The sequence below is a fragment of the Marmota monax genome, unplaced genomic scaffold (assembly GCF_021218885.2).
Source record: "Marmota monax isolate L192 unplaced genomic scaffold, Marmota_monax_Labrador192_F-V1.1 WCK01_AAM20220418_F8-fsc00021, whole genome shotgun sequence".
Taxonomy (NCBI): Eukaryota; Metazoa; Chordata; class Mammalia; order Rodentia; family Sciuridae; genus Marmota; species Marmota monax.
The window spans coordinates 21,145,575-21,166,948 of NW_026695228.1; the positions used below are offsets into that span (position 1 = coordinate 21,145,575).

A 21,374-nucleotide genomic window follows, 5' to 3' on the forward strand; every position below is an offset into this window, starting at 1 on the left:
CTGCTTAGTATCCCCCCACATAGCCGGGATTTGGAGGTACCTGATCAGGGTCTTCAACTGAGAGGGGGCTCACTGGAGGAAGAACTGAAGCTACAGAGGAAACAAAAGAGCTGGTGATATAGGAAAAAAGGAAAGGAAACAAAGTCGGCTATGGTGGCTCACGTCTATCATCCCAGTGATGCAGAAGGCTGAGGCAAGAGGATCACAAGTTGGAGGCCAGGCTGGGAAACGTAGCAAGACCCTGTACTCAAATTAAAAAAAAAATTAAAAGGGCTGGCAATGTGGCTCGGTGTAGTGCACCCCTGGGTTCCATCCCCACTACTGGAAAGAAGAATGAGAGGGAGAAGCCAGTCTGGGCAATGGAACGAGACCCTGTATCAAAACAAAAACGAAAAGGGCTGGGGGTGTGGCTCGGTGGTAAAGCACCCCCGGATTCACTCCCTGGTACCAAAATATGAAAGAAAGAAAAAGGAGGACGGTGAGGGGGAGGGGAGAGGGGAGAAGAGGAAATGAGGCTTTGGGGAGGGTCGAGGGCGCCGGGGTGTCTAGCCCCCTGCTGGCCACCAGGGGTCGCCCCAGCCCGCAGGCCCGATTGCTGCCCAGGGAGCACCTGGCGTTGGGAAGTGTCCAGGATGGTCTGAGACCCCCGCCCCCGCCCCCAACTCTGGCATAAATCCCGAAAGGGAACAGGAAGCCGCTCTCCCCTCCGGAGTCAGCCAAGACCGGAGACCTGAAGGCTGGCCTCTCTCCCGCTGGGGCCCCAGGGATGCAAGACCTCCTCCCTGTCTGGCTCTGAGGTCCAAGGTCTGACCCATGTCAAGGCCTAAAATACTGTCACTGTCATTCATCTATTCTGCCGGTTCCACCCTGAAAATCAGTGCTGGGAACGGAGGCAGTGGGGAGCCACGGCAGGCGCCAGGGCAGGAAGGGAGCAGCCGGGTCTTGGGGTGACTGGAGAGAGAGCCCCGCAGCGCTGAGGCCTCCCAGCGAGCAAACAGCTCCTCAGTGGGACCTGCGCCCAGGCCACAGGGCCGCCCTGGCCCGCCCTTTCTCTCCTCTGCATCCTGACTCCATCTAGTGATCCCCTGGCTCTGTAGGCCATCTCTCCATTTTGAAGTATCTCCTTTTGGGGTGGGAGAAGGTGGGAGGTCGCTGGGGATGGGACCCAGGGCCTCACAAAAGCTAAGCCAGCCTCTTCCCCTGAGCGCCTTCCCCTCCCAGGCCAGGTGGAGGGTCTCTTTTTCTTTCTTCCTTTCTTTCTCTTTCTCTCTTTTTTTTTTTTTTTAAATACTTTTTAGTTGTCAATGGATCTTTATTTTTATTTTATTTATTTATATGTGGTGCTGAGAATTGAACCCAGTGCCTCACACATGCTAGGCAAGCGCTCTACCACTGAGCCACAACCCCAGCCCCTCTTTCTCTTTTTCTTTTCGTTTTTTCTCCTAATGATTGAACCCAGGGATGTGCTACCTCTGAGCTACATCCCCGGCTGATTTTGTTTTATGTTGAAACAGGGTCTCACTAAGTTGCTGAGGCTGGCCTTGAACTTGCGGTCCTCCTGCCTCAGTCTCCTGAGTGGCAGGGATGACACCTGCCCCACCTTGCCCAGCCCTAGTCTCTTTTCATCTCTGTGTGTCTGTTCCTGTCCCCCGCCACAGCCTTCTGGGTAACACCCCTGTCTGTGGTTATCTGAGAGCCCCCCCTCCAGTGGCTACAGGGACAGGGGTGGGGGACAGCAGTAGGAAGCCCTAGAGATGGCAGGGGCCACCTGGGACAGCAGTGACCTGTCTTCACCTCCTCCTTCCTGGTCCCATGTAAACAAATTGGTCCCCATTTTTCAGCCAAGAACGCCAGCGTCCCAGAGAACACAGGCTGCCCCCGCCCTCCAGGGTCTCCACCTCGGAAAGCACAGAACCTAAATTTGCCAAAAAGCAAACACAGTGTCACGGCATCACGGTGGGGCGTTTTCTGAACCTCACTGAAACCATCACTTAAGAACCTTCCTGAAGTCTCATGTGGTTTTATTAAAGCTCCTGTCCCTCTATGAGGACGTCACTTGTCAGTTTTCACAAGTGACTTCTTGGTGCCAGTTTTCCCTTCTCCACCTCAACACTCGACAGAAAACAAATGGATTGTTTTCCTGCAGAAAAGGAAACGGAGGGGTGTGTTAAGCGATGGGTGGTGGGTGGTGGCCCCCGGGGAGCGGGGAGCAACGGTGGTGGCTGAGATGGAGCGAGTCAGGCAAGTGGAGGGTCCGGGCGAGGTGCTAACTGGGCGGACGGCAGCACTGACCGAGGGGCCAGGCTCTCCCACACAGAGCAGAGGCCAGCTCCTGTTGACCTGCTGGGGCAGGCGGGGGTCTGGTAATTTCCACTGGCCAGAGGAAGGCACAGTTCCAAAAGAGGTTTCTGGTTGCGGAAGACTGGGACCATCAGGGGGTCACGGCCAGCTTGTCCTGGGAACTGCTGAGTACCCTGCAGCCGCGCACCATCCTGCACAAACATCCTGGCCTTGTGGCTCCATCTGAGCCTCCTGATACGCCTGAAGGACTCTGGATACTCGGGGAACAGCAGCTGCCCAAGACTCACAAGGGACCACCAAGGGGACAGACATAAGAGGAAGACCCAGCCAGCCGCGGTGGTGCATTCCTGGGATCCTAGCACCTCAGGAGGCTGAGGCCAGAGGATCAAAGTTCAAAGCCAGCCTCAGCAATTTAGCAAGGCCCTGGGCAACTCAGTGAGACCCTGAGACCCTGTCTCTAAATAAAACACAAAATAGGGCTGGGGAGGTAGCTCAGGCTCAGTGGTTAACTGCCCCTGAGTTCAGTCCCAGATACAAAAAAAAAAAAACTGTCAGACATTCCAAGCCTCTGGATCTCTGTCCAGTCACCCCTCAGACACCTGCGGGCCCAAGTGAAGAGTCACCGTTTCCGACGGAAGTGGGCTTCAGGACTCTGAAAAGTGACCCTGGCAACTCTTATCACGACCCACAGGTCTGCGGTGTCATCCACACCAGTGAAGCAGACAGAGGCCGGGTTGTCCCCAACCTTCCATCCCGTGCGGACCTTCTGCTGTTGAAAAGAGCGAGGGTGGGGAGCCGGGCTGGGCCGCAGAGGGCAAGAGTTCACTGTGCCCAGGGGCTCCCTGCATTGTTCCAGCCTCTATCCCACCATCGTCCTGGTTCCTGACTGTCGCAGAGGGATTCGTGAGCAAAGTTTCCTGTGGACATGACAAATTGTTTTCAGGAAAAAAACGCAAGCGCTCTCATCAGGGCCGCCGCGTTTGACCTCTGGAGAATCCTCCATCCCTGCTCACCTCCTTCCCTCTGGAGTCATCTGGCGGGGACACAGGCAGGACGTTTTTCAGAAAGTCTATTTTTAGGCATTTTAGACACTGCTGGCAGGGGTGTGAGTGGAAACAACATCTTTGACGGACAAATTGGTGACAGCTATCAAAATGTAATGAGCCGCTGGCATTGAGACCAGGGGATTTCATTTGAAGAGATTTGATTTCAAATCATCTATTCTTCATTGAAACAAACAAACCAAAAATAACTTAGAAACAATCTAAACGACCATCTGTAATTATTATGGTAATGTGTGGTGAAAATCTAAACAAACAAAAGAAATCCACAGTTCTCAGGGCTGGGAAGGGAGCTCAGAGGTGGAGTCTCATCCCTGAGGCTCTGAGCTCATTCCAGTGCACGGAGGGGAGACTGACAGATTTTAAGAAAGAAGGCTTATCATTGTCTTTTCTGTTCAAAAGAATCTGACTAATGAAATAAGTTATTCAAACAGAAGTATTACAAATCAAAGTTGTGAGATAAAATTGCCAAAAGAAAACAGAATACTGTTTTCAAGCTTGAAACAGATAAAATAAGTATGTCTGTTTAAGACTCTGGGGCTGGGGATGTGGTTCAGTGGTAGAGAAATTGCCTAGCATGAGTGAGATCCTGGATTCAATCTCCAGTACCACAGTAAATAAATAAGCCAACAGACAAATGAATAAGGAAATAAGGCTCTGATTTGAAGCCAGGTATCGTGGGGTGCACTTGTAATCCAGGCTACTGGCAGAGGCAGGAGTATCACTTGATCCAAGGAGTTCAAGAACAGCCTGGGCAATATAGGGAGAGTCCGTTTCAGAAAACAAAAAAAGTCCTAAATAAATAAAAATGAAACTCTGGTTCTCCCACTGTGATAATTGCCCCCAATTATAGCACATTAGCATCAGCTGGTCTAGGGTGACTTTCTGACTTTGCAGGAGTTTAAGGTTGCCTTTCTTTTCCCTTGTTAGCTGAACTTCATGTTCATACATACAAATGCAACATCTTGGGCATATCATGGAGGATGTCAACGTTTTAAGCGCACACCTGGCATTGGCCCTGTGTGTTAAACTCCTCCAGGAGCCCTGTCACCCATGTTCCAATCCTGTCATTCCTTCCCCTCCTGAGCTCCCGTAGGCCTGGGGCACCAGCATCTTGGGAGATTGTCTCTTCTCTGTGTATCAATTCCTCATCTGTCACAGGCACGATCCATGAGGGTTATGGATCCTGTAAGATTGTGGTTCAGCTCCTCGAACCTAAAGATATAGCACCATTTATCAGGGCTGAGCGAGTGCCAGCACAGGGTCAGGGCTTCAGCTGGCTGTGTTGTCACCTCTAGACAGGACAAAACTGAGGCCTGGGAGAGGAAGTCACTTGTCTGAGGTCACACAGCTGGTAGGTGGCACAGCCAGAGCCCAAGGCGTGCTCCATAACCCCCTTACCAACAGTGTCCTCCCCCCACCCTGCTCCGGGGGGGCCCTGGGGGGCCTGGCCAACCTGGAGACAAAGCTGGTTGGGCACCGGCGCAGCCCCTAACCCTCCTTCCTCCACCCTCCATGCTGGCTGGGAAGGGTCCGGAACCAGGAACCGGCGGGTAGCTGCAAAGGCCAAAGGTCAGACTGGGGTTTCCTGCCCACCCCTGGGAACTTCCTCCATCTCAACTCAGTCGCCTCTCTGAGAACCACCCTAGAAGACCCTCCCCACTGTCAAATAGCCCCAGCCCACTACCCTGGCTATTGGGGGGACGGGTCCCCACACAGAGCTTCACCCTGCTGTGTCCCCCACAGGCAGTGGGCAGCAATGGTACTGCTGTCACCTGCCAGAGTCCAGTCCCCTTCCCAGCTCCTCCCTCCCTCCAGGCAGCTCTGACACCTTCAGGCGACAGGTGTGTCCCACTCCATCTCCCACAGCTGGGCTGCCTGTGGCCGGGCCTGGATCCCACGTCTCTCCCGGGTGGGGGCCAGGCCCCAGGCAGCACGGAGCAGGCAGAGAAGTGGTCCCCTGAGCTCCAGGAGGACATACCCAGGATGCTTTGCTCCTAGATCCTGACATCCCCTCCATGCTGCCCCGGGGGCACCAGCTCACAATGACCCCAGAAGTCCCCATGGGGTTTTGAGCTTCAGGAAGCAGGAGACTCAACCCCACGGAACCCCATATCTGCTCCCCATCTCATGGAGCCCCCCAAAACTGTGATCAGGAAATGACAGGAATGACTACAGTAGCTAGTCCAGTGTCACAGGCCGGCCCAGCCACAGGCTGCCTGGCCCCAAGCGTCCCCCACCTCACTGAGACACTGGCAGGCGGGGACCCTGGCCTGCACCTGCACAGGCCACTCGGACTGCCTGTCCCTCCCTGGGCTCAGCACTCTGGGGCGAGGGTTGTGCCCCATTTATGGCCCCAGTGAAGTGGGCATTCCTTTGTGGCCAGTCAGAAGGAGAGTCCAGCTCTGTGATCCAACAGCGAGGGCCCCGGGGCCGTGCCTGCTCCGTGGGCCTCAGTCTCCTCCTCCACACAATGGGTGCAGCAGCGGACCTGGGAGGATTCAACGAGAGTGTGCTCCAAGCTCTGGGCATGGAGGAAGGCGGGGAAACTGAGGGTCTGGGAGGCTGAGGAAGCCCAGTCACCAGCCGGTGCCCCACCCAGCATTAATCAGAGAGGCCCTGCGTGGCCTCCGGGCTGCCCAGCCCCTCACAGCCCGGGTGGGAGTGTTGTGATAATGGCAGCCCCCGTTTCCTCCTGGCCAGGAAGGAGCCAGGCAGAGGAAGTATTAAGAGGAGTAATATAAACACTCCCCTGTGCGCGGGGCGGCAGCGGGCGCGAGCGGGCAGTGCACGGGCAGGCGGCCGGGAGCATGGGTCTGGCCATGGAGCACCGCGGGGCCTACTCCCGGGCGGGGGACAGCCCCCGGGGCTGCTGGTATTACCTGCGCTACTTTTTCCTCTTCGTCTCGCTCATCCAGTTCCTCATCATCCTGGGCCTGGTCCTCTTCATGGTCTACGGCAATGTGCACTTGAGCACCGAGTCCAACCTGCAGGCCACCGAGCGCCGCACCGAGGTCCTGTACAGCCAGGTGGTGGGGCTGTCGGCCGCCCAGGTCAACCTGTCCAAGGAGCTCAACATCACGGCGCGCACCAAGGACAACATCATGCAGATGCTGCTCAGCGCCCGCCGCGAGCTGGAACGCATCAACGCCAGCTTCCGCCAGTGCCACAGTGAGCGGGTAGGTGACTCTGGCCTCGGGACCCCGGGCAAGTCCCATTCCCTCTCTGAGCCTCCTTTCTCAGCCGTGTGACAGGGACGCTCACAAAATCTAAATTCCATGTGAGCAGTCCAGGCAGATGAAAAAAAAAATAGTATAAGTATATCCCATTCTATGTTTGGGATACACTCACCACTTTAAAAAAGTTATCCGTTACTTGTTTCAGTCTATAACAAAATGCCTGAGCCCAAGTAATTTATAAAGAATAGATGTTTAGAGGCTGGGGTGGGGGCTCATGGTAGAGCACTTGCCTAGCGTGTGTTTTATATATATATATAAATCAGGGCACGGTGGCACATGCCTGTAGTCCCAGCAACTTGGGAGGCTGAGGCAGGAGGATTGTGAGTTCAAAGCCAGCCTCAGCCATGGTGAGGCACTAAGCAACTCAGCGAGACCCTGTCTCTAAATAAAAAGGTCTGGTGATGGGGCCAGTGGTTAAGCATGCCTGGGTTCTATTCCCAGTACCGGGAAAAAGAAAAAAAAAAAGGACTGTAGTTTCTGGGGCAGCCTAGGCAACTTAATGAGACCCTATTTCAAAAATAAAGTTTTTAAAAGGCTGGGAGTGCATCTCAATAGTTAGCGCTTGCCCAGCATGCAGGAGGCCCCGGGTTCCATCCCCAGCAACGCGCGCGCACACACACACACACACAGACACACACACAACAGGTTTGTTTAGCTTCTGGTCCTGGAGGACAAGAAGTCCAAGATCAAGACACCTGGTGTCTGCCGAGGGCCTCTTGCTGCACCACGGATGGCGCAGGGCGTCCCAGGGCAAGTGTGTTGGAGCGAGCGGCTGCCGTAGCCAGGCCACTCCCGATAGCCACTGATCCACTCGCCCCTGAGTACATCCATCCACCCAGGGGGCACAGCCTGGTGGCCCAGTCCCCTCCCAGAGGTCCCACTCCTCAACATGGCTGCATTCAGACCCTGGCACTGTCTCTCTGGAATGCAAGTTGGACGGTGCTTCCTCCACCCTGGCAGCCCTGAGCCCTTGACTTAAGATCCATGAGGTGCCATGATGTAGGGGCTCGTCACAGCTGCAGGTAGCTGGCTTCAGAGCTCAGGGTCTTCCTGCACAATGACACGCGGAAGCTGGGTTGCAGAGTGGTGGGCGCTTGCCCAGGACCCCTGGGGCCTGGTTCCCCCCACACACTGCAAAAGACAAAGGCAGCGATGGCGTGTGTACATGGCCCCTCTCTGCCTTCTGCTGGTGTCTGCTTCAAACAGGTGAGGGGGGGGAGTCTCAAAGCCTTTTGGGGGTGGGAAACAGAGGCCTGAGAAGAGGCAGATTTCCGCAAGGGGCAGCCACACGGTGGGGGGCCCGTGGGGACTCTCGCTCCCTCACATCTCCAGCCCATGATGGACTCTTTCAGAGGTCACCATCACCGGTCACCACGGCTCTCTCTCTCACAGCTGCATCCTCCAGGGGGTCCTGCTCAGCCCAAAACACTGAAGGGAGGTGGCATGGGGGTGTCCTGAGACCCCTGCTACATGCCGGGCACTGGGTGAGGGAAGGCTGGCTTGGGACAACCCCCGTGTCCTTCACAGGAAGCATCCTGTCTGGCGGGGGCTGGGTAGGGAGAAAGAAAGGCCTCCCAATGCAGCCCTGTTCACACATGGTATTATCGAGGAAGATCCCGTGCTCTGAGTGGTCTTTAGCCAGCTATCTGAAGCTGTGACGGGCTGCCACACCACGGGCACCTCAAGGATCTTAAGTCAAGGGTTCAGGGCTGCCAGGGAACAGATGCACTGTCCACCTTGAGTTCCAGAGAGACAGGCCCCCAGGGCCCTGCCTCTTCCCTCAGGCTCCCAGGATGAGCTGCACCTGCCCCTCAGAGCCCCAGAATGGGGCAGTGCCTCCCACAATCCCTCAGGACGGGGTAGGTCCCCCCCTCCAAACCCCCTCAGGCCCCTAGAGTGGTTGCCCCCCAGACTCCAAGGATGGAGCCACTCCCAGCTTCCCTAGAACCCCAAGGTGGGACTGTGTCCCCCACAGAGTCTCAGGGCAGGGCACTGCCCCCCACCGCAGACTCCTAGAGCAGGGTGTGTCTCCCTCAGACTCCCAGAATGAAGTAGGCTGCCCTTAAGGCACCCAGAATACGCAGGGACCCGCCCCCAGGCCTGAGCTGGGCCCCCTCTGACTTTGCGATTCCTAGGCATTGGCCCATCTCGATTTTCCAGGACACCACGACCATCGGGTGCAGGATCAGCCACTCTAGGCATCCCGGAACCCAGACTGCCCCGTCAAAACCGCGAGGCCCCTGAGGCTGGATTGTTTTATTCTTCTCTTGTTTATTTATTTATTGTTGCTGGGGATTGAACCCAGCACCCTACACAAGCTCCCCACATGTCCTATCGCCCTGTCGCTCAGTTACACCCCTGGCCCCGATTTCAGATTTTTAAGACCTTAAAATGTGAAGATAACGTGTTTCCATTTTTTGTGTTTTTTCCTTTGAGTTGACAAAGCTTCTTACCTGGAACCCTTCAGGGTATCCTGCAAGGGTCCCCTCGCGTTGTACCCTGCCCTCTGCCTCTCTGGGAGGGGGTCGCTGGTGCTGGGGAGGAGCCCCCCTTCCCCACCCACCCCACGTCCTGTCCTAGTGAGTATGAATCTTGGTCCCCGACACCCCGTCCTGTGGTGCTAGGAAATGTGATTTTTCTTAAAGTTCCTTTCTTCCTTTAATTTTAACTGGCATAGAATTTGTGCTGATTTATGGACTACGAACCTATCTGTGAGCTCCCTATGGATAAGCAATGGGTAGTGACCAAGTCAGGACCATTAACACATCCATCTCTCTCCTGGAACATCGTCTTCGATGTGTTGGCATTTCTTGAATTCTCTATAAACGCAACTGTGGGTCGCGCCTCAGTCACTGCCGGAGAAAGGCAGCTGTCACCCAGGGTGTGCGTCAGTCAGGGAGTGCCCACCCCATGGGCAGCCCTGAGGAGCGAGGCTCAGGCGCCATTTGTGTCTTGGGTGTGTCTGGGAAGCAGGACCTGCCCCAGTCCTTTTTCTTTTTTATTTTGAGACAGGGTCTTACTTAGTCCCCGAGGCTGGCCTTGAACTCACTATCCTCCTGCCTCGGCCTCCTGGGTTGCTGGGAGGACAGTTGCGCCCCAGTCTGCCGATCTTCACTGAGGCCCTAACAACGGGTTGCATTGCACGTCTTTCCCTGCGCTGGAAAGATGACCGTCTGTGTATCTTCTTGGGAGAAATGTCCATCCAGGTCCTTGGCCCACTTGCTAATTGGGTTTGCTTCATTACTGACGTGTAAAAGCTGTTTAAATGCATCCTGGTATTGGCATGTATCAGAACCTGGTTCCTTTTTTCCCTTTGACAACTTTAATTGACCCTTCATGACCGTACTCGTCGCGGGGAACGTAAGCCCTGGGCGATGATCAAATCGGGGTGATCGGCATCTCCCTCACCTGCAGGGTCTGCTACTTCTTTCTGCTGGGAACGTCCAAAATCCTCTCTTCCAGCTATTGTGAAATAGACAATGGACGATGGTTGAGGCTAGTGACAGACTGGGCTATGGATCACTAGGACTTACCCTCTAGTCATTTTCGTGACCTGTAGGCAGCCCTTCCCTAGTCCCCTCCCCACCTCGTTCCCTTTTGTGGTTGACCAGTGTGAGTTACAAAAACTATTTTTATTTCTTCTTTTATTTGTTTGCTTTTGGTGCCAGGGATTGAACCCACAGGTGCTTAACCACTGAGCCACATCCCCAGCTCCATTTTTGTGTTTTATTTAGAGACAGGGTCTCGCTGAGTTGCTGAGGCTGGCTTTGAACTCACGATCCTCCTGCCTCAGCCCCCGGAGCTGCTGGGATGACAGGCCTGCGCTGCTGCACCTGACTGTCAAAACCTCTGGTTTTTTTCCCCCGGTGCTGGGATTGGAACCCAGGGCCTTGAGCAAGCTGCGTGCTCCACTCCTGAGTGCCGCACCCCTATAGAATTTTGTTATCAGACTAAGGCGCCCTGTAATGGAGCTGAGCCCTTGAGAACATGGCTCACCCAGGCCGCCTGGGGGCCCATCTGGGCCTGGGCAGCCTGGGTGGGTGCTGAGCTCTGTCCTCTGTCCCCCACTCGCCGCAGGCCATCTACTTCAACAACCTGAAATACATGGCCGCCATCATCCTGAGCGAGCAGGAGTGCCAGGAGCAGCTGAAACAGGCCAACAAGTCCTGCAACGGTGAGCCGGGGCTGGGCCGGGGGCTCCTCGGCTTGGGCAGCTCCCGAGCTGACCGGGTCCCCTCTGCCGCCCCCTCAGCCTTGCTCTACGTGTGGGACCAGAAGGCCAAGGCGCTGGAGATGGAGCTGGCCAAGGAGAAGGTGGTGTGTGCCCAGGACAAGGACGGCCTGGTGGCCAGCAAGCGAATGGCGGAGGAGCAGCTGGCGGCCTGCAGCCAGGTGCGCGAGCAGCAGCAGCAGGAGCGGCAGCTGGCCCAGGACCGGCTGCAGAAGGTGCAGGCCCTCTGCCTCCCGCTGGACAAGGACAAGTTCGAGACGGACCTGCGCAACCTGTGGAAGGACTCCATCGTCTCGCGCAGCCTGGAGACCTTGAGCTACAACATGGGCTACCCCATGATCTCACATCCCGACGTGGTCTCCATCCGGAGAGCCTGCGACCAGATGCCCATCATCATGAGCGCCAAGGTGGAGGAGCTGGCCCGGAGCCTGCGGGCCGGCATCGAGCGCGTGGCCCGCGAGAACTCGGACCTCCAGCGCCAGAAGCTGGAGGCCGAGCAGAGCCTGCGAGCCAGTCGGGAGGCCAAGGAGCAGGCGGAGAAGGAGGCGCGGGCCCGCGAGGCCAAGCTCCAAGCCGGATGCACCCAGCAGGTGCAGCTGGCCCTGGGGGAGAAGGCGGTGCTGCAGAGGGAGAGGGACAACCTGGCCAAGGAGCTGGCGGAGAAGAAGCAAGAGGTGGAGCAGCTGAAGATGCAGGTGGACGTCAGAATCTCGGCCCTGGACACCTGCCTCAAGGCCAAGGTGGGCCCCTGGGGGCCGCCTGGGAGTTGGGTCTGGAGCTCAAGCTGGTGGCGACACTGAACTTGAATTTGGAGCTGGGGGTGAAGCTGGCTGTCCTGTCTGGGTTGGGTGGGTGGGGACGGGCATGACCAAGGGGTGGCAGATGAGTGCTGAGGCTGGAGGCGGGGTGGCCGCTGGGCCTGGGCCTGGGCGAGGGAGGAACCTGGAATTTCGGTTGCCTTGGGCCGGGGTTGGGGTGAAGCCCTGAGGTGGATGTGGAATTGAGCTCAGGGACCTGCAGACGGCCGCTGCGGCTCTGGGCGAATGGAGGGGTTCATGGCCATTAGGACCCGGGCAGAGTCTGGAATTAGGAAAGGTGTTGAGAGAGGGCTAAGTGTGGGGGGCAGGCGGGGTTCAGGGTCACTGGCCAGCGTTAGGGCCAGGGTTAGGGTTAGAGGGGGGACTGGGGAATGGGCTGGGGGCTGGCTTTTCACAGAGCCCAGGGCCTGTCAGGATGGGGCTCCAGCTAAAGATGCACCGTGGGCTCTGAGGTGGCCGAGCTCAGAACTGGCTGGACCATAGGACTCTGGGGTTGCCGGAGGAATGGCTTTTAGGACCGGGGTCCGGCTGGTTGCCAGAGCAGGTCACCTTTGTCTGGAGGGCCAGGCCAGGTGGCTGCGCTCAGCTGGGGTCACACCTGGTGCCCAGGCTGAGGGGCCCAGGCCACCCAGCTCTGTAGAAGGGGGTCCCCAGCTGTGGCCAAGGAAGGCTGGGCCCTGGATTCCCAGGCGATTTGAGGGCCTGGTGGGTCAGGGGACTGCACGTCTGTTACTGCTGTGTCCACTACACGGAGGTCCCTGCCCTGCCCTGGAAGGACCTCAGAGGCCCAGGTCTCCAAGGTCATAGAGGGAAAAGCGCGTCCCCGGGGCCCAAGGTCAGGAGACCCAGGTCGGTAACCTCCCTCCCCTTCTTTCCACAGTCACAGTCGATCCCCCTTCCAAGACCGGTGGGCCCTGTCCCCCAGCCCCAGCCCCAGCCCATCGGTGAGTGACAGAGGGAAGGGCCAGTAAATGGGAAGGGGGGGTCCCTTCCACCTCGCACCCCACGCGAGGCCCTGCTCTCCAGACTGCTAGCCCACCCCTAGTCCAGGGCGGGGGGCTGCCAGGACCCTAGGCCAAGCCTGCTCCTCCCTCTCTCCACAGACCCAGCGAGCCTAGAGGAGTTCAAGAAAAGGATCCTGGAATCCCAGCGGTCCCCTGCAGGCAACCCTGCAGTCCTGTCCAGGTAAGGTGCTGGGCAGGCTGAGGGAGGCTGAGTGAGCACCTACTGTATACCAGGTCCTGGGCTGGACCTGAGGGACCCTGCAGTAACCCAGGCACCCCCAGTTCTGTCTCATTTACGACAGTCCCTGAGTCGTGGGCAACACCAACTATGAACCAGCCATGATCAGACAAGCCAACGGGCTGCAATCATTAGGCACCTGATGTGAGCTCTGTACAGTTCTTAGCACCTGCCACAATTAACCCATCACCATCATTGGCGAAGGAGCTACTCTGTGCCCCTTTTTAGGTGGGGAAAGTGAGGCACAGAAAGGGCCCTGGGTGACACTGCTGGGAAGCTGGCAGCCGGGCCCCAGAGGAGGGGCTTTGACCTGAGGGGAGGGGGAGGAGCCCGCCTTGGGGAGAGAAGGGAGCAGGACCGGCCACCACAGAGGTGCAGGGACAGGGCAGGTAACGGGGACAGAGGGAGCAAGGGAGAGTGAGCGCTGAGCCTCACTTTCTGTCTCCACAAAAACAGGAGTGGAAACGCCATGCTAACTGTGAAGTGCTGTCCACACGAGGCCAGAGCCAGGGTCCCGGGGCCTTAGCGGGCACATCCAGGGCATCCGGCACACGCGCGAGTCGCGGCCCAGTGCCCGTGCCCTCTTCACCTTGCTGTGGGCCCAGTCATCCGCTGGCTGACCCTGTGCGTGCGTCACAGGGAAGGTGACTCAGGCCACGGCCCCAGAACACCCTGTGCTCCCGCCAGGGTCCCAGCTACCGCGGCTCAGGGCCACATCAGTGCCAGGCCAGGGAGCAGGGAGGGGCGTGCCCACGTGCCTCCTAGGACCTGAGGCCCAGGGAGGGCCTGGAGCCCAGGGTGGGCCCAGCCCTGATCCCCGATGGCCTCCCGGTGCGCAGTACAGCCAGGCAGGTCCAGGGGCTCTCCAGAGCTCCCCGGCACCCCCTCTCCCAGCCTCTCCTTACATACGCCGCAGACAGGATGCTCACCCCCTGCACCCTGCTCGGCCTGGCCTGGGCGAAACCTCGGCGCCCAGCAGCCTCGGGGAGGGAAGCAACAGAATTTCCCTCTCTTCATCTTGGCCCAGAGCCCTTGTGGCAAGGAAAGAGATTCTATTATTATCCCCATTTCTCAGAGGAGGGGACTGAGGCCCAGCTGGGGTCACGCACAGGACCGGGCTCCCAGCCCAGGACTGTCCGGCCTCAGCTGAGAACCGGGGAAGCTCTCGACATTGTTTACCCCAAATGCCTGCCGTCCCCCTGCCAAGAAAACAATGAGCACTTAAGCCCGGGCCCCTTCAGGGTAGCAGGAAGGGCCTCTGACCGCAAGCCTTCCCCTGAGAGAGGGGCTGCGAGGGTGGGACAGGCCCCACCGCGTTCCAGAGTCAGCCACTCACAGCCGATGAGTCATGGCCTCAGAGTCTCAATGTCTGTTTTGTTTCTTTGTTTTTGAAATGGGGTCTTGCCTCGCTGCCCCGGCTGGTCTTGAACCCCTGGCTCAAGGGATCCTCTGGCCTGGGCACCCCACCTGGGCACCCAGCTTGACTTTTCTGTTTCTTTCTTTTTTAAAAATTACTTTTTAGTTGTAGTTGGGCACAATACCTTTCCTTTATTCATTTTTATGTGGTGCTGAGGATGGAACCCAGGGCCTCCCATGTGCTAGGCGAGCGCTCTGCGGCTGAGCCACAACCCCAGCCCTCTTTTTCTTTCTTAAAAAGAAAAATTATTATTATTATTATTATTATTAGGCAGTGTTGGGGATTGAACTCAGGGCCTCACACACTAGGCAAGCACTTACCACTGAGCCACTTCCCCAGCCTGTGGTACTGAGGGTTGAACCCAGGGTGGTCTCCCACTGAGCTCCGTCCTCAGCCCTTTTGATGTTTTGAGACAGGGTCTTGCTAAGCTGCTGGGATTACAGGTGTGCACCATTATTTCTGGCTCTAATCCCCAGCCTTTGAAAGGATGAAGAAGATGATGATGACGATGATTGAGACAGCTGAGTTGCCAGGTTGTTCTTGAACTTGAACATCCAACCTTTGGATGCACCTAGTCAGAGACCAGGTCTGAGGCCCAGCATGAACCTGGGCACGGGGACAACTGTCTCCTCTTCCACTTTGATTCCTTCTGAGCCTCGAGAGAGTCCCTGCTGTAATTAACGGGCTTTCACCGGCCACCAGCCACATTCACATCAAAGGCAGACCCAGGGTCCAGGGTCCCGCACCAGCTAGGCTTGAGCACAAGGCCTGGGATTGGGGGTTTTTGGGTCCCAGGGATTGAACCCCAGGCCTCACAGTAGTTCTAGATGAGCAGTCTGCAACTGGGCTACACTTCCAGCCCTGACCTTGCTTTTCCTGGACATTTTAAAGTCATCTTTTATTGAAGACAAGTGAACCAGCTGCACTTGGTGAAACTGGGCGTTATCTGGAGATGGTTATTTACATGTTTTGAAGAATCACCATTGCTAGCCACACTCCTGAAATCCCAGTGACTCAGGAGGCTAAGGCAGGGATCGAAAGTTCAAGGCCAGCTTTGGCACTTAGTGAGACCCTGTCTCAAGATAAGGTACCAAGGACTGGGGTGTACCTCGGTGGCAGAGCACTTGTCTGGCATGTTCACGGCCCTGGGTTCCATCCCCACACCACAAAATAAGAGAAAAAGAAAAAGTCCCACAAGCCCCGGGGGCTGGATGTGGCTTAGGCTGTTGTTGCCCCCACCCCCAGCCTGGCTCTGAGCCTGCACAACCTCGTGCTGCTGACCACACTGTGAGGCTCTGTTTGTCATCTAACCCAGGCAGCTGCTGGCACTGGGTGTGGTTGCAGGTGTCAGGGACGCAGCAGAAAATTAGGCACAACCCCCCCCTCGTCCTGTGGGACTTTTAGTCCAGTGGGGAGATGGTGGAAAAACCGATGCATGTGTCCTTAGAGGGCCCTGGGTGATGGGCAAGAAGGTAAGAGTTAAGGCAGTGTGAAGAGGCTGGGATTTCCCATGGGGACCAGGACAGTCTTCCCTGAGGTGACATCTGACCAAAGACCTAAAGGAGGTGAGGGAGGGTCCCTGAGGAGGTGCTAGGAAGGGATGCTCCAGGCAGGGGCACAGCCTGTGCAAAGGCCCCGAGGCACATGGAAGCCAGAGTGGCTGGAAGAGTGATGGAAGGGGGAGGAGCAGGTGGGGCTGAGGGGGCAAGTGACAGGGAGACGAGGAGCAGCTTGTAGCTGAGGTCCCCAAGAGGGCCGTGAGCAGAACCAGGACTTGACCAACTCAGTCATTCATAGCTTCCTTCTGGTCACTTTGTGGGACAAGCCATGGAGCCTGGACCACAGCAGAGGTGGCTGTGCAGTCCGGCAAAGCAGCATGGCCCCTGTGCCCGGCGGCCCCGCCCACAGCTAGCACAGGAGTGGGCGAGGGCGAGGGCTGGTGCGCAGGCGGCGGGAGCCGGGTGAACCCTGGCTGAGACAGAGCTGGAGCCGGGACGGAGCCAGCCAAGGAACGTGAGGCCACGGCGCCCCCAGGGAAGAACGGGGAAGGAAGGGAGGGGGCAGCGGAAGCAGGACTTGGCTGCAGCCCCCTCCTCCCCCACCAGGAAACAGCCTGCGCCAGCCCCTGACCCCGCAGGACAGCCTCTGCCAGCCCCGGAGGGGGAAGGGCATTCCAGACAGCTCGGTGGCTCGAGGTAGCCCGAGCAGGCAGTGGGGGGAAGGCACGGGGCGGAAGCGGTGGAAGGCTCTAGGAATTGTTGGGACTTTTGCAGGGTTGAAGTCCCCACAGGGGAGGCCTGGCAGAGGCAGAGGTGAGAACCTTGAATGTCAGGCCTCTGGCTTGGCCTCTGTCCTGGCGCACTGGGGAGCCATGGCTGGTGTGGGAACAGGGGCAGGCATACTAGACACTCTCCTGCAGTGGGTAGGGTCAGGCCCTGGGGCCATTCTGTTGCATTAGAGGGAGACCAGGCCCTGCGTCAGGGGCCGGAGCAGCGGGTTGGCAGGGGCTCTGCTCAGACCTCCGCATCCCCTGAATGGAGAACACCGGGAACAGGCAGGTGGCAGCTGAGCTTGGTGCTCACGAGGCGGCCTGGGAACCCGAGTTTCTACATCTGTGTGACGGAGGGATGCGCTTCAGTCTCACCATCCTGCGGGGCTCAGCAAGTTGGACCTAACTAACAGGGAGGCTGGACCTGAAGGGGTTGGGGTCTTGAGAGTAGGGGCCTGGGTGGAGGGAGGCAGGGCCGGGTCTCCGGACCTCCTGTCCTCCCTGAGGACCAGCCTCCAGGGCAGGGACGTTCCAAGTCTGACTACTGCGTTTCCTCCCTCTCCCGCCTTAGTGGCTGAGGACGGTGGCCCGAAGAGTGAGGGGCGGGCGCCCAGCTTGCCCGCCCGCCTGCCGACAGCGCAGAAGGACACTCGCATCCAGGGCCCAGGCCAGCAGCCAGGAGGCCCCCCTCACATGCTCCAATAGCCTCTCCCAGCCCCACACCGCACCCCACAACCCCTCACCCCTAGACACGGTGATGAGGTCGCCCACAGCTGCAGCCACGATGTCACAAAGCCAGGGACAATGTTCCCCTGAAAGTCTATGACAACATCATACACAGATGCAGCAATGTCACACAGACACATGGAGGGTGTCACAGAGAGCGATCACTGCACACAGTGACAATGCCACACACCTATGCAGCACCCACGTAACACTCACTTTATACTCACTTTCTGCCCTACCCCAGGGACCAAGGCACCACAGTGTCACCCTGCGTTCTGCACAGCCCTGTGTCCCACCATCCCCTCCTCCAACTTCCTTATCTCCCAGCGCCTGGACCAGGAGGTGAGAACAGGAAGCCATTCACCTCCAACCCTTTGAGAGTTTCCAGGCTCCCTTGAGAGTTTCCAGGCGCACCTCCTGGAGAGTTTCCAGGCTCCCCTTGTGAGGGAGAGCCTGGTCCAGGGGTGAGGGTCCAGTGCGGAGAGCGTCCCCTTCCCTCCCACCCCTCCCTGCCTGTGGCCTGTTATGACACTAGTGGCACCTAATAAATATTAGCAAATCCCTTCAAAGACTCAGGGTCCTGACTCCTGCTTTGAAGGCACCAGGGCCACAGGGAGGAACAGGAGAGAGGAGAGCGGGGGAGCCCCTCCCCCGTGTCCCCCGGACTGAGGACCCCGCTGTCTGGGACCAGCACCAGGGACACAACACAGGCCTCTTGACACGGCCACAGAGCCTGCCCTGGGACGGCACCGGGCACCGCTGGGACGTTTAGTGTCTAACGGGCTTCTCAGCTTTGCCTTCCTGGGTGGCAGGGAGCTCGGTGTCGCGGTCTCTGAAGCGCCACAAGCAGCGCACTCGTTGCAGGAATGCTCCTCGCAGAATGAGTGCAGGAGCAATGTCACAAAAGTCCCTGGCCATTTGTTCTTATTGGTTTTGTCTTTAACGCCCAGACCCCACCAGCCACCAATCTGGGCGCACTTGATCTCGCCCAGCCAGGTGGCATGGAGGAAGGTAAGTTGAGGGAACAGAGGAGAGCGAGGCTGTACCCGGGTGTGGGAGGAAAGGACATCAAAAGCCACCAACGCCGGGGCAGGTGGAGAGGAGAAGGCGCGCTCCCCCTTCCTGAGCCCTGAGTCCTAAGAAGAAAAAACGCCAGGGGACACTGCGCGGCCACCCAGGGGAGACGGGCTGAGACTGCAGTTGGGATTCTGGGTTTGTCCTCCACCCCCCTGGGATCCTGCAGAGGGGACGAGACGGAGCCAGGGCTGGCAGCGCTGTGCTCGTGCTGGGGCAGCCTGGTCTGGAGGGACAAAGGACTGATATTTCCGGGATACGGAAGCGCAGGCGAGAGCGTCGCTGCAGGAAACACTCGGCTGGGGCTGGGCCAGGGCAGGGCGGGGGTCAGCAGGGCCAGGCTGTCTGGAGCCCCAAGGAAACGGGACGTCCCTGCCCTGAGCGGGCTGCTCAGCCTGGAGCTCTGGGAGTCCCACATCCCAAGTTCCAACTCAGTTCAGTTATCAGCCTCCATTTTTCTCATCAATAAATGGGCATAATCATGATTCTCAAGCTAGGCACAAGGGCACTTGCCCGTCATCCAAGAGGAGTACTTGGACCCAGAATTTCAGGGCCAGCCTGGGCCCACAATGAGGCTCTGCCTCAAAAGCAAACAAATAAATGAAAATGACAATCCTAAATCATCCAGGCACGCAGGCCCGTCTCTGGCCCAGGACCCTGCCCTGCTTGGGCTCCTGCAAGCCCAAACCTTAACCTCTGCTTTCCTGGTCCAGAGGGGTCCTTCTATCATGGAATCTGACCAAGTCCCTCTCCTGCTCGCACACCTCACATGGCTCCCCATTACCCTTGCACAAAGTCTGGCTCCTCAGCCCTTCTGTGCCACGCCCACCCCCAGACACGGTGCCACCTTTGTTTCCGGGGCTCCTGGATGTTTGATTCTCTGGCTGAAGACTCACCAAGCTCTAATGCAGGCAGTGTCCTCAGACCAGAGTGGCTTTCCCCTTACTGCTTCTTCCCATGCGGCCCAGCATTAGAGACCTCCTCCTCCAGGCAGCCCTGTTAATGCCCGCAGACAGCCCTGCTCCCTCTTGGGCACCCCATCCTCATTGCTCCTCCTCTCCAACTTTTCTCCTGAATGGAGTGTCCCTGGCCATGGCTGGTCCAGGGGCGGAAGGGGACTGAAAACCCAGCAGGGGGCAATTGGCAGGTCCCTGACCCTGAGGTCCAGCCTCTGGGTGAGGCACTGACTCTTTGGGGATTTCCTACAACCTCTATAAATAACCCCCCGCTGCTTCCCACAAGCCACCTCACCCTTCTTGGAAAAAAGGGACTGTAGCCAAGGACCTCAGTCCAGCTGTGTGCCAGGGCCCCTGCGTGGGATGAGGGGTGGTGGGTGGGGCCAGGCGTCCTGCCCAGAGACAGTCTCCATCCCCGCAGAGCCTGGCACTGCACACCCCTCCTGGAAGCCCTCTGGGCCCTCCCCCCCTGGACCCATGCTGTCATATTTTGCAGTGCTGGGGACGGGAGCAGGGCCTCGTGGGCACTTGGCAAGCTCTACCACTGAGCCCCACCCCTGGCCCCGGGACCCTCATTACTGCTTTTCTTCTCTGGGCCTCAGTTTATTTATCTGAAAAATGGGCACAACAGTAATACCCACGGATTCAGCCCATATTACCCTTTCCCTCCAGGGGTCACCCAACTCTTTTTTTTTTTTTTTTAATGATTTACTTCACCATCAGAAGGTTCGTTTTGTTTTGTTTTTTTGTACTGGGGGATTGAACCCAGGGACGCTTTACCACTGAGCCACATCCCAAGCCCTTTTGAGACAGGATCTTGATAAGTTGCTGAGGCTGGCCTTGAACTTGTGACCCTCCTGCCTCAGCCTTCCCAATTCTTGGTACAAGCAAATCAACTAACAAATAGTAATGCTGCAATAAAGTCTGTGAAGAAACAGGGGGACAGGGTCCCTTCTCTGCTGGGTGGGTGGGGATTCTGTGAGTCTCCTAAAGATCTCTGCCTTGCCCTCTCTGCCCCTGGATGACCCCTAACACTGCAGACTTCCGTCTCCCTCCACTGGAGGTGGGAATCTTTTTCTGATTCTGGAAAAGATCCTAACCTCATCTGAGACTCAGTGTCCATCGTCAAGGGAGTTGGCCATTGGTATGCTGCCCCCAGGTGGAGGCCCTCCTTCAGGACAGAAGGCCAGGTGACAAGTACTGGCCCTTCTGCTAGGAGAAGGTGCCCCCTGCTGGTTGGCCGCCCTTCCCTGCAGCTCCCCAGAGTCTCAACCAACCTGTCAGGCCACACCCTCCTCTCCATCTCCTCCTGGGTCCCCACCTCTCCAGAAACCCTGTCACCTCACCCTCCTTGAACACGCCACTATGCTCCCGCCCCAGGGCCTTTACACATGCGCTGCCCTCTCCCCAACCTCTTCCACCCCTCTGAGGAGCAGCTCCCCCTCAGGTCCCTGACCAGGTCAGGTCTCTGAGACAGGGTCACACAGAAGCTATTAGACCTCACAGGAATGAGCTGTGTCTGACCTCTAATGAGGACAGGATCCAGGCACCCGACGTGCCGTCTGCTGAATAGAGAGCCACTGGCAAATTCAAACTTGGCGCCCAACAGACCTGTGTTCAAATCCAAGGCGGGGGGACATCTGGCAAGCCACTATTTCCCCAAGCCTCAGTTTCCTCACACTGGGACAAAGTCCCCCTTGCATTATGCTGCTGTACATATAAAATGTGTTGGAGCTGGGGGTGGAGCTCAGTGCTGGGCACTTGCCTAGCTCAGGTAAGGCCCTGGGTTCCATCCACAGTCCTGCAAAGACACTGTTTTAAAAAGATGTGCACAGGGTGGGTTGTGACTCAGTGATAGAGTGCTTACCTCACTTGTGCAAGGCACTGGGTTTGATCCTTAGTGCCACATAAAAATAAATAAATAAAATAAAGGTATTGTGTCCATCTACAGCTAAAAAAAAAAAAAAGATGCATACAATTCTGCACACAATTCTGGCTTCTAAATATTCATCAAGTCAGTGAATCCTACCCCCACCCAGC

The 21,374-nt window shown here is 57.4% G+C and overlaps 1 protein-coding gene across 1 annotated transcript; it reads left to right on the forward strand.

Annotated features, from left to right (window-relative positions):
* The first annotated feature begins 6,105 nt into the window (after window positions 1–6,105).
* Window positions 6,106–17,873, forward strand: Plvap (plasmalemma vesicle associated protein). The gene is made up of 6 exons (XM_046437176.2): window positions 6,106–6,541; window positions 10,679–10,775; window positions 10,854–11,572; window positions 12,531–12,594; window positions 12,754–12,835; window positions 17,150–17,873. The coding sequence occupies exons 1-6, from the start codon at window positions 6,173–6,175 to the stop codon at window positions 17,154–17,156; spliced, it is 1,338 nt and encodes a 445-aa protein (XP_046293132.1). The 5' UTR covers window positions 6,106–6,172; the 3' UTR covers window positions 17,157–17,873.
* The last annotated feature ends 3,501 nt before the right edge of the window (window positions 17,874–21,374 follow it).